The 13,474-nt window shown below is 41.4% G+C and overlaps 1 protein-coding gene across 5 annotated transcripts in view; it reads right to left on the bottom strand.

The window, feature by feature from the left end:
• Positions 1 to 10,499: 10,499 nt before the first annotated feature.
• Positions 10,500 to 13,474, bottom strand: part of LOC128694770 (carbonic anhydrase-related protein 10-like) — a 277,436-nt gene continuing 274,461 nt past the window's right edge. For 3 of the 5 annotated variants that reach the window (XM_070095800.1, XM_070095799.1, XM_070095802.1), the window contains exon 10: positions 10,501 to 12,078. In XM_070095800.1, the coding sequence (XP_069951901.1) occupies positions 12,026 to 12,078 (53 nt within the window). In that variant the 3' untranslated portion in view covers positions 10,501 to 12,025. Of the gene's footprint in view, positions 12,079 to 13,474 lie in introns of all 5 variants that reach the window. The other 2 variants (XR_011393402.1, XM_070095798.1) reach the window with 1 other exon arrangement.

Genomic DNA, 13,474 nt, shown 5'->3' with positions numbered 1-13,474 from the left:
TCTTGTTGTCTCTCCTCCTTCCTTCCTTAGCCTGATTACCTGGTCCTTGACTGTTGTTTTCCTCCTGATGTGGCTGTATAACAGTTTCGGGTCAGATTTGGCTTTCGCTGCTATGTCATTTTCATATTGTCTTTGGGCCTCCCTTCTTATCTGTGCATATTCGTTTCTGGCTCTACGACTGCTCTCCTTATTCTCCTGGGTCCTTTGCCTTCTATATTTCTTCCATTCCCTAGCACACTTGGTTTTTGCCTCCCTGCACCTTTGGGTGAACCATGGGCTCATCCTGGCTTTTTCATTACTCCTGTTACCCTTGGGTACAAACCTCTCCTCAGCCTCCTTGCATATTGTAGCTACATATTCCATCATCTCATTAACTGGCTTCCCTGTCAGTTCTCTGTCCCACTGAACCCCGTTCAGGTAGTTCCTCATTCCCGTGTAGTCCCCTTTCTTGTAGTTTGGTGTAGTGTGTGTGTGTGTGTGTGTGTGCGTGTGTGTGTGTGTGTGTGTGTGTGTGTCTGTGTATTATTTTGCATGTGTACGTGTGTAAAAAAAAACATAAATAATATCTGGCAGTAAAATCGAAAATTTCGTCAAAAATACTGCGTTCCTAAACTTTCGTTCAATTTATTTTTTTCACAGAGGAAGAGGATCTGGCTAAAGTTTGTTCAGTCGAGTAAATCCTCGAGTGAATAAACTGCAGGCAACTGTAAAATAAATTTACTCCTTGGAGAGAGAGAGAGAGAGAGAGAGAGAGAGAGAGAGAGAGAGAGAGAGAGAGAGAGAGAGAGAGAGAGAGAGAGAGAGAGAGAATCAAGTTGTGGAGAAAAAAGAAACCCAAGTTTACATAAATTTCTGAAATTTCGAGACCGAGACAAGCTCGCGAGACACCTGACACTGTACTGAGGGATGGCAACACCACCCTTGCAACGGTACTCTGCAACGGTGCCTTGCAACGGTGGCGGCAACGGTGCTCTGCAACGGTGGTACTGAGATTGCAAGGTCACTCGCAACAGTGATTCCCATATCGGCATCAGCAGTGAAGTAGCGCAACAGTGATATAATCAGAGCAACAGTGTCTGCTACAGCCACAACCAGCAGTGTCATCAGCAATCACAACCACAACCAGCATTATCTACAACAACCACAACCAGCATTATCTACAACAACCACAACCAGCATTATCTACAACAACCACAACCAGCATTATCAACAACAACCACAACCAGCATTATCTACAACAACCACAACCAGCATTATCTACAACAACCACAACCAGCATTATCTACAACAACCACAACCAGCATTATCTACAACAACCACAACCAGCATTATCTACAACAACCACAACCAGCATTATCTACAACAACCACAACCAGCATTATCTACAACAACCACAACCAGCATTATCTACAACAACTACAACCAGCATTATCTACAACAACCACAACCAGCATTATCTACAACAACCACAACCAGCGTTATCAACAACAACCACAACCAGCATTATCTACAACAACCACAACCAGCATTATCTACAACAACCACAACCAGCATTATCTACAACAACCACAACCAGCATTATCTACAACAACCACAACCAGCATTATCTACAACAACCACAACCAGCATTATCTACAACAACCACAACCAGCATTATCTACAACAACCACAACCAGCATTATCTACAACAACCACAACCAGCATTATCTACAACAACCACAACCAGCATTATCTACAACAACCACAACCAGCATTATCTACAACAACCACAACCAGCATTATCTACAACAACCACAACCAGCATTATCTACAACAACCACAACCAGCATTATCTACAACAACCACAACCAGCATTATCCACAACAACCACAACCAGCATTATCCACAACAACCACAACCAGCATTATCCACAACAACCACAACCAGCATTATCTACAACAACCACAACCAGCATTATCTACAACAACCACAACCAGCATTATCTACAACAACCACAACCAGCATTATCTACAACAACCACAACCAGCATTATCTACAACAACCACAACCAGCATTATCTACAACAACCACAACCAGCATTATCTACAACAACCACAACCAGCATTATCTACAACAACCACAACCAGCATTATCTACAACAACCACAATTAGCATTATCTACAACAACCACAACCAGCATTATCTACAACAACCACAACCAGCATTATCTACAACAACCACAACCAGCATTATCCACAACAACCACAACAAGCATTATCCACAACAACCACAACCAGCATTATCCACAACAACCACAACCAGCATTATCCACAACAACCACAACCAGCATTATCTACAACAACCACAACCAGCATTATCTACAACAACCACAACCAGCATTATCTACAACAACCACAACCAGCATTATCTACAACAACCACAACCAGCATTATCTACAACAACCACAACCAGCATTATCTACAACAACCACAACCAGCATTATCTACAACAACCACAACCAGCATTATCTACAACAACCACAACCAGCATTATCTACAACAACCACAACCAGCATTATCTACAACAACCACAACCAGCATTATCTACAACAACCACAACCAGCGTTATCTACAACAACCACAACCATCATTATCTACAACAACCACAACCAGCATTATCTACAACAACCACAACCAGCATTATCTACAACAACCACAACCAGCATTATCTACAACAACCACAACCAGCATTATCTACAACAACCACAACCAGCATTATCTACAACAACCACAACCAACATTATCTACAACAACCACAACCAGCATTATCTACAACAACCACAACCAGCATTATCTACAACAACCACAACCAGCATTATCCACAACAACCACAACCAGCATTATCTACAACAACCACAACCACCATTATCCACAACAACCACAACCAGCATTATCTACAACAACCACAACCATCATTATCTACAACAACCACAACCAGCATTATCTACAACAACCACAACCAGCATTATCTACAACAACCACAACCAGCATTATCTACAACAACCACAACCAGCATTATCTACAACAACCACAACCAGCATTATCTACAACAACCACAACCAGCATTATCTACAACAACCACAACCAGCATTATCTACAACAACCACAACCAGCATTATCTACAACAACCACAACCAGCATTATCCACAACAACCACAACCAGCATTATCTACAACAACCACAACCACCATTATCCACAACAACCACAACCAGCATTATCTACAACAACCACAACCACCATTATCCACAACAACCACAACCAGCGGTATCAACAATAACCACAACTCGAAGAATGGCACCAACAATCACCCTCCATCATCAATCACAGACAAACAATGAACTCAGAGAGACCAGAGTCCCTCCTCCCTCACCCTGCCAATAACTCTCTCTCCCTCCAGCCACTGGAAAACAACACAATCAGTCAGAGAATCACTTGTTAATTGTGTCATTACTTTTTATCATGGAGACACTCTGGGCACGAGGCAATAAAAAAAATTAGGATTCAGAGAGGGCTTCCGTGTGTGTGTGTGTGTGGGGGGGGGTGTTCGAGGGACTATTGAGTACCTGTTGTATATTCTTGTAGTGGTGAACATCCTGTCAAGGAGGTGCAGAAGGTGTGAGAGATGTGTGGCTGTCAGTGTATATACACCGAGAGGTGTGTGGCTGTCAGTGTATATACACCGAGAGGTGTGTGGCTGTCAGTGTATATACACCGAGAGGTGTGTGGCTGTCAGTGTATATACACCGAGAGGTGTGTGGCTGTCAGTGTATATACACCGAGAGGTGCATACACATGCAATAAGATCACAGTAAACAGGTTTGTGTGTGTGTGTGTGTGTGTGTGTGTGTGTGTGTGTGTGTGTGTGTGTGTGTGTGTACATACACAAGCATGTCTGCAAGACCTTCTCTATGGTAGTGCTCGTAGCTCAGTGGTCCAGCACTGGACCTCCTACCATTCAGTACCACTGTTCGAGCCCCGGTTCAGTCGTCTCCTCGCCGACAGTCGCTCGTGACGACCTGAGTCAACACACCAATATATAACCAGAGAATTTCCAATGGAAATCAAAGTCTAAAATCTTCCACGATCAGAATTAACGTTGAGAACAAAACAGAACATTTATCCGGCGCTTATAAATTCCATTAATAATTATATCATTAAGTCCAGTGCTTATATATCGCGTTAATTATATAAGTATCGTTATAAAGTCCAATGCTTATAAATGGTATTAAGTATTCGCCTAAGAGGTTTATGTGTTTTAAATAAAACTGATATTCAATTATCTCCGATGAAAGTTTTATGTCACGTGATTAATTAATGTTGGTGATTTGTTGAATGATTATTATATTATTATATTATTATTATTGTAATTTTTGTTATTGCTATTTTAATTATTTTATTACTGCTATTATTATAATTATTATTATTAAAGATTCGCCGGTATTCTCCCGGCCCTGGGCTTTTCCAAGTGGTGGCCCGGCCTTGGCTCCCTCTTTAGGGACTGTCTGAGACCTAAGTCTCCCATGGGAGGAGGTACAAGTACCTCCTCATCTTTGGGACCAACTGTCCCCAGGCCTAGCCACAAGCTAGGCCTCTCTGGTCTGCCATCCCCGCCCCAAGGGAGCTAATGGGAATGACAGTCTTGTGAGCTGAAAGCTCCGGCTCAGGCACCTACCCTACCCTATTATTATTATTAAAGATTAGCCGGTATTCTCCCGGCCCGGGCCTTTTCCAAGTGGTGGCCCGGCCTTGGCTCCCTCTTTAGGGAGTATCTGAGACCTAAGTCTCCCATGGGAGGAGGCACAAGTACCTCCTCATCTTTGGGACCAACTGTCCCCAGGCCTAGCCACAAGCTAGGCCTCTCTGGTCTGCCATCCCCGCCCCAAGGGGCCAAATGGGAATGACAGTCTTATGAGCTAAAGGCTCGGGCTCAGGCACCTACCCTACCCTAGAAGAGCTGGGCATGGTGTCGATACCCTACCCTAGAAGGGCTGGGCATGGTGTCGATGTATATTATTATAAATAATAATACTCAATATTATTATTATTATTATTATTATTATTATTATTATTATTATTATTATTATTATTATTATTGTTCTTTGTTATTTTTAATATTGCTATTATTATTATTGTCAGTTATTTTTGTTATTGTTATTTTAATTATTTTATTACTGCTATTATTTTTATTATTAGTGAGGTTGCTGGTGTATGGTACTCTAGTTATCAACTGCCACACGTACTCTGCTCAAAGGTGTAGCAGAGGACACACAATATACTCTCCAAACCACTGAGTCAACGTTTCGCCCACTCCGTAGAGCTTGAAGACAATAAAGCTCAATGCTGATGCGAAACACAGTCCCCAGTTAAAGCTTTCTCTCTTTTTCTCAGTTCCCCCCAAAAATGAAAGTTCTACAGACTTTTACAAAGAAGAAAAAAATCTAATTCCGCATTTCCATCAGAATTTTTTTTTGGGGGGGTGTCCTAAATTCTCCAAGGTAACGTTCATGGATATTTTAGGACAGATCTAATGACGTTTTGACCAGTCTGAAGGATATTTTGTTTGTTTAGAGGGAGGTGGGAACTGCGAGAAACTGACTCGTTCTCAGAACTTCCTCAGAACATCTCTGAGAAATCTTCGTGTCAGTTCTGGGGAGACTTAATGTCGTCTCTCAGGTGAGACATTACCTGCACCTGTTTTGTAATAATATTTGTCTTTAGTTATGTCTATAACGATTTGTTTAGTAATGCTAATAATGATGATGATGATGATAAAGAGAATAACACTAAAAATAAAATAATAATCATAACAATACTACTACTATTAATAATAATAATAGTTGTAATAATAATAATAATAATAATAATAATAATAATAATAATAATAATAATAATAATAATAATTGTAGAAGTAATAATAATAATAATAATCATAAATGAGGGTAAAGTCGGTAAATCAGTCTGATGGTATATCAGACTCAGAAAGTGTTAGTGTCACCGGCCGCACTATCAAGAGGGCCGCTTTAAAGCGCCAGATTTCTTCGGGTTTGAGTTTTGTTTAGTTTCTAAGTAAGTTTATTCAGGTATACGCAAATACAGTTACATATATTATCATACATAGCAGCATATGTGTAGAGAACCTGGGATAACCCAAAAAATCAGAGTGACTTATTTCCAATGGGGTCCTTTTAATATCTTATTATTATACTATAAAAGAAATATATTAGGAATAGGGTAAAACGAGTTATTTATCTATACATGTGTGTTAGATAAAAAATAAAAAATCATTCTCTTTCCTTTCTGTCGCTACATTCATTAGGTACCTTTCGGCAGTCTTCTTGAACTGGTTCATGCTATGACTGGCTTTGACATGTGCGGGCAGTCTGTTTCATTCCTTTATTGCTGTACACATTTTGCATAAGGTATATTTACTGTTCTTCTTTCGTACTTTAGTACAGTGTATACATGTCTGGTGGTGTTTGAGATAATAAGAATAGTGTGGACGGGAGTTTGGGAAAGTATTTTACCTCCTGCTGTTGGTGGGAGTTTGGGAAAGTACTTTACCTCCTGGTGTGGGTGGGAGTTTGGGAAAGTATTTTACCTCCTGGTGTGGGTGGGAGTTTGGGAAAGTACTTTACCTCCTGGTGTGGGTGGGAGTTTGGGAAAGTACTTTACCTCCTGATGTGGGTGGGAGTTTGGGAAAGTACTTTACCTCCTGGTGTGGGTGGGAGTTTGGGAAAGTACTTTACCTCCTGATGTGGATGGGAGTTTGGGAAAGTACTTTACCTCCTGGTGTGGGTGGGAGTTTGGGAAAGTACTTTACCTCCTGGTGTGGGTGGGAGTTTGGGAAAGTACTTTACCTCCTGGTGTGGGTGGGAGTTTGGGAAAGTACTTTACCTCCTGATGTGGGTGGGAGTTTGGGAAAGTATTTTACCTCCTGGTGTGGGTGGGAGTTTGGGAAAGTACTTTACCTCCTGGTGTGGGTGGGAGTTTGGGAAAGTACTTTACCTCCTGGTGTGGGTGGGAGTTTGGGAAAGTACTTTACCTCCTGATGTGGGTGGGAGTTTGGGAAAGTACTTTACCTCCTGGTGTGGGTGGGAGTTTGGGAAAGTACTTTACCTCCTGGTGTGGGTGGGAGTTTGGGAAAGTACTTTACCTCCTGATGTGGGTGGGAGTTTGGGAAAGTATTTTACCTCCTGGTGTGGGTGGGAGTTTGGGAAAGTACTTTACCTCCTGGTGTGGGTGGGAGTTTGGGAAAGTACTTTACCTCCTGGTGTGGGTGGGAGTTTGGGAAAGTACTTTACCTCCTGGTGTGGGTGGGAGTTTGGGAAAGTACTTTACCTCCTGATGTGGGTGGGAGTTTGGGAAAGTATTTTACCTCCTGGTGTGGGTGGGAGTTTGGGAAAGTACTTTACCTCCTGGTGTGGGTGGGAGTTTGGGAAAGTACTTTACCTCCTGGTGTGGGTGGGAGTTTGGGAAAGTACTTTACCTCCTGATGTGGGTGGGAGTTTGGGAAAGTACTTTACCTCCTGGTGTGGGTGGGAGTTTGGGAAAGTACTTTACCTCCTGGTGTGGGTGGGAGTTTGGGAAAGTACTTTACCTCCTGGTGTGGGTGGGAGTTTGGGAAAGTACTTTACCTCCTGATGTGGGTGGGAGTTTGGGAAAGTATTTTACCTCCTGGTGTGGGTGGGAGTTTGGGAAAGTACTTTACCTCCTGGTGTGGGTGGGAGTTTGGGAAAGTACTTTACCTCCTGGTGTGGGTGGGAGTTTGGGAAAGTACTTTACCTCCTGATGTGGGTGGGAGTTTGGGAAAGTATTTTACCTCCTGGTGTGGGTGGGAGTTTGGGAAAGTACTTTACCTCCTGGTGTGGGTGGGAGTTTGGGAAAGCACTTTACCTCCTGGTGTGGGTGGGAGTTTGGGAAAGTACTTTACCTCCTGGTGTGGGTGGGAGTTTGGGAAAGTACTTTACCTCCTGGTGTGGATGGGAGTTTGGGAAAGCACTTTACCTCCTGGTGTGGGTGGGAGTTTGGGAAAGTACTTTACCTCCTGGTGTGGGTGGGAGTTTGGGAAAGTACTTTACCTCCTGGTGTGGATGGGAGTTTGGGAAAGCACTTTACCTCCTGGTGTGGGTGGGAGTTTGGGAAAGCACTTTGCCTCCTGGTGTGGGTGGGAGTTTGGGAAAGCACTTTACCTCCTGGTGTGGGTGGGAGTTTGAGAAAGCACTACCTCTTGGTGTGAATGGGAGTTTGGGAAAGCACTTTGCCTCCTGGTGTGGGTGGGAGTTTGGGAAAGCACTACCTCTTGGTGTGGGTGGGAGTTTGGGAAAGCACTACCTCTTGGTGTGGGTGGGAGTTTGGGAAAGCACTACCTCTTGGTGTGGGTGGGAGTTTGGGAAAGCACTACCTCTTGGTGTGGGTGGGAGTTTGGGAAAGCACTTTACCTCCTGGTGTGGGTGGGAGTTTGGGAAAGCACTTTACCTCCTGGTGTGGGTGGGAGTTTGGGAAAGCACTTTACCTCCTGGTGTGGGTGGGAGTTTGGGAAAGCACTTTACCTCCTGGTGTGGGTGGGAGTTTGGGAAAGCACTTTACCTCCTGGTGTGGGTGGGAGTTTGGGAAAGCATTACCTCTTGGTGTGGGTGGGAGTTTGGGAAAGCACTTTACCTCCTGGTGTGGGTGGGAGTTTGGGAAAGCATTACCTCCTGGTGTGGGTGGGAGTTTGGGAAAGGACTTTACCTCCTGGTGTGGGTGGGAGTTTGAGAAAGCACTACCTCCTGGTGTGGATGGGAGTTTGGGAAAGTACTTTACCTCCTGGTGTGGATGGGAGTTTGAGAAAGCACTACCTCTTGGTGTGGGTGGGAGTTTGGTAAAGTACTTTACCTCCTGGTGTGGATGGGAGCTTGGGAAAGCACTTTTCCTCCACTCTTCTCCTGATGAGGTAAGTTGATCTACCAGGAACGTTATTTCAATTTTCTTGTATTTAACCTGGTCATCTGTAGACATTGAAGTATAATTACCATCCCTTGTCTTTCTTCAATGTTATACCTAATAACCATCTTGTAACCAGTATTGTGTTTCCCTGCCAGCTCTCCTGCTGGCATAGTTTTGGATGTTTTGGACCAAGATGCCAGACGACGGGAATCAGTGGAACATAGTGATTACTCATCTCTCCTTTGCGATCTGAAGTGAGATGCTGCCAACCAGAAATGACGCGAGCTTCGCCATCTACTGAACATCAGACTGCCACCGCCTATCTAGAATAAACAACATCACCTCTTCATTACATCTTAAGAAGACAGTCATCCTGGAGTAAGAAAAGTCAAAATCTCACTTGAAGCAATTGAGGCCATGTTTTTTTTTTTTTATATGATATTCAATTCTTTTTTAACTTTTCCATTGTTAGTTTTCCCTCAAAGTTATTTATCATTCCATAATTTTTGTTCAGGAAGAGGTCGTTCCCCTGATAAATAATAATAATAATAATAATAATAATAATAATAATAATAATAATAATACATAATAATAATAATAATAATAATAATAATAATAATAATAATAATAATAATACATAATAATAATAATAATAATAATAATAATAATAATAATAATAATAATAATAATACATAATAATAATAATAATAATAATAATAATAATACATAATAATAATAATAATAATAATAATAATAATAATAATAATAATACATAATAATAATAATAATAATAATAATAATAATAATAATAATAATAATAATACATAATAATAATAATAATAATAATAATAATAATAATAATAATAATAATAATAATACATAATAATAATAATAATAATAATAATAATAATAATAATAATAATAATAATAATAATACATAATAATAATAATAATAATAATAATAATAATAATAATAATAATAATGAAAATAATAATATTTCAGAGCTGCGTAGTGGCTTACTTGCGCTTACCTAGTTGAGTCTGCCAGGGGTCGATCCATAGCTCCTGGCCCAGCCTTTCTATACCTTCAGTAGACTGGAGCAGGTTCTCCTAGGCGCTGACGTACCTACCTAGGAATACTAACTAGTACCAAACATACATTAGTTTCACTCTGTGTAGAGCTTTATTAAGTCATGTTTCACTCTGTGTAGAGCTTTATTAAGTCATGTTTCACTATGTAGAGCTTTACCAAGTCGTGTTCAGTCGGTATAGAGCTTTTTACAAGTCATACAGGGGGTTAAAGTTATTTATGGAATGCACATAATCTCCTGGAAGCTCAGATGGAAGCGTGACTTAATAGAGCTTAACAATGATACAGTGAAAGCGTCTGGTCAGAGCGTTCAAGCACCAAGTATCGCCTACGTCCTGACCATGTTTCCTCCTTCACCAGGCTCATCAGCTCACCCAGTACCATCTCGGGGGGATCTGCGTAACCCATGCGGATTTTGCGCTTTTCCATAATGTTATGTATAGGCGAAGGATAGTGAAACGCTTTAAAAATGGCAATATGTCTATTTACGTTTTTTAGTTTAGGAGGATAGAGAATAGATGGGGGGGAGGAGGGGTAGAGCGGTTAAGGGATGGCTGGGATGGATAAAAAGGGAATGGATAGGCAAGGGAAAGGTAAACAGGTAGTTCTTGGTAGGCATGGTTTAACAGGGTAAGGATAGTTGAACAAGGCCCACTTAATAGACTGAGTGGGCAGGGTGGGTTTAATGAGATTTACCGGATAGGAAAGTTAGATAGATTAGGTTTAACAAAATCCACTGAGTTTAATAACTGTTAGATAGATTTTGAGAGTAGCTTGGGTTTAAGAAGGTTTATTAAAGTGGGTAGAGTGGGTTTAACGAGATCTATTGGATAGATAAAGTGGACAGAGTGGCTTTAACAAAATTTATTGGATAGATGGAGTAGATTGAGTGGTTTTAAGATGATCTACTGGATAGATGGAGTGAATAAATTGGCTTTAACAAGATCTATTGGATAGAAAGAGTGGGTAGGGGCATTTAAAAGTCTACTGGGTAGACAGAACACGCAGGGCGTATGTAACATTGCCTACTGGATAGCTGGAATATGTAGGACAGTCAAAGGATAGGATAGTATACACGGTAGAAATGTGAGACTGGTGGCTAGTCTTGGATAGAAAAACACTAGAGGATAGTCTCTAGATTAAGGTAGGAGAGGATAGACACAAGTACATTAGGGTAAAGTTAACTGCTAGGCAGGCTAACAGCGAGTAGGCTGAGATAAAGCAAGCCTATTGATAGGTAGGTCATTAGGAGACGCTAATTAGATGACGTTAGGTAATTAGAGTCATCAAGGGTAAATTAGGTAAGGAGAATGTTAGGTAAATTACTGAAGGTTGTGGATTAGTTGTGAATTGTTCCAGCCATGGTATTGTGGGTTGTATATTGTTCCAGCTATGGTATTGTGGATTAGTTGTGAATTGTTCCAGCCATGGTATTGTGGGTTGTAAATTGTTCCAGCCGTGGTATTGTGGGTTAGTTGTGAATTGCTCCATGGTACAAGGAACAAGTGAGAGCTGGATTCACAAGAGGATGACTTGGAATGTCTGCTGAGTGGAAATGGGTCCACAATGATGGGACAATGGGACAGAATGTCTGCTTGGGACTCGGGGCGTCGATATGGAACAGATGACTTTTGTCTTTGGTACTCAAGGAGGTGGGATGGAACAAGCCGGGTTTAGTGTTTTGGAACTGTAGGAGGTGGAACAAGGGGTATGGATAATGAGGCACAAATGGGTTAGTCTCTCCAATGGGGTTACTGAGGTAGGGAAAGACAGAGGAAGAGGAGGATGAGGTGTCTAGGGAAAGGTGTCAGGGGAAGGTGTCAGGGGAAGGTGTCAGGGGATAGGCCTGATTATCAGGGCAGGAAGCTGAGACCAAGTTACCCAAGAAATAAATGGGATGTCACTAAATCTCCCATTTTTGCCCATCATAGGGGTAAAAATGGAGGTATCTGTTACTAACGGGTGAACAGTTTAAGGGGATACTAATGTAGCACGCCTGGACGGGAGGCCTCCTGCAGCGCCATCTGTAGGGTAAGAAATGTAAACCTTAGTAATACACACTTCTTACTACAACTACTACTACTACTACTACTACTACTACTACTAATACTACTACTACTACTACTACTACTACTACTACTACTACTACTGCCACAGTAATACGAGGAAAATACAAAATGTTTCACCTTACACAACACCGTGAAAAAAACAAAGCAGTGAATCAGACTTTCTGGTGCAAGTCTGACTTTATTGATGCGGTCCACTGACATAACCAGGGGTAAAATACCCCCTGCCCCCCACTGGTAAATATATTATAATTACTGGTGTAGAGGGACACACTGTGGTGGAACACGATACCCTCGTAAAACATCTATAATGGAATGCCCTGCCTAAATGCACACTTACTTTCTTGGTATATTGTGGGAGATGATTGCTGTGGCTTACCCGGAGGTTGGGGGAGCGTGGGGGGTATGTTGGGGGTGTCAAGATGGAAGATACATGGAGTTAATAATGACTCAAGAAAGAGGGAAGATGTTAAGATCATCTCTCAAACCTCCTTCATATCCCTTCCTGTCTACAATAAACCAAAACAAAGGTATAATTCATCATCCCTATGTTTGTATATATATATATATATATATATATATATATATATATATATATATATATATATATATATATATATATATATATATATATATATATATATATATATATAGTGGGAATTGGAGAATTCTTCCTCGCCGGGTCACCATCTGGAGAAGAGCCGGGCCGGAAGTACCGGCGAAGAATTCTTCCTCCGTAAGCCATGGGTGTCGTAAGAGGCGACTAAAATGCCAACGGTGTCTTGAAAGACAATCCTTCCTTCCTTCCTCTCTCCTCCTCCTTTTCTTCCTCATCTACATTATCCTCACATATTTAGGTTATCTTGATGAAGATAACTCACTTGATAACTCTTTAACTGCACCTCCCATAAGTCTCCCTCAGTTACCTCGCTCAGCGTCCTTCTCAACTGGTACGCCTCGACGGCGCCTTAATAAAGTTGCCAAGACTTATGTCACCGCTGGTGAAAATTTGAAGCCGATCAGACGAGCCATTCTCAAGTTGTGCCACAGATTTCAACACTTCCAAGTTATTTTTTTTAACTATTTTGCTAATTTGACAAATTTTGCTGTACACAGAGGCACAAAACTTAATGTGTCCAATTCTGACCTTAACATGCATCATGTACCATCCTGACCTTAACATGCATCATGTACCATCCTGACCTTAACATACATCATGTACCATCCTGACCTTAACATACATCATGTACCATCCTGACCTTAACATACATCATGTACCATCCTGACCTTAACATACATCATGTACCATCCTGACCTTAACATACATCATGTACCATCCTGACCTTAACATACA

The sequence above is a fragment of the Cherax quadricarinatus genome, chromosome 51, assembly GCF_038502225.1.
Source record: "Cherax quadricarinatus isolate ZL_2023a chromosome 51, ASM3850222v1, whole genome shotgun sequence".
Lineage (NCBI taxonomy): Eukaryota > Metazoa > Arthropoda > Malacostraca > Decapoda > Parastacidae > Cherax > Cherax quadricarinatus.
This window is presented reverse-complemented; position numbering and strand designations above follow the sequence as displayed.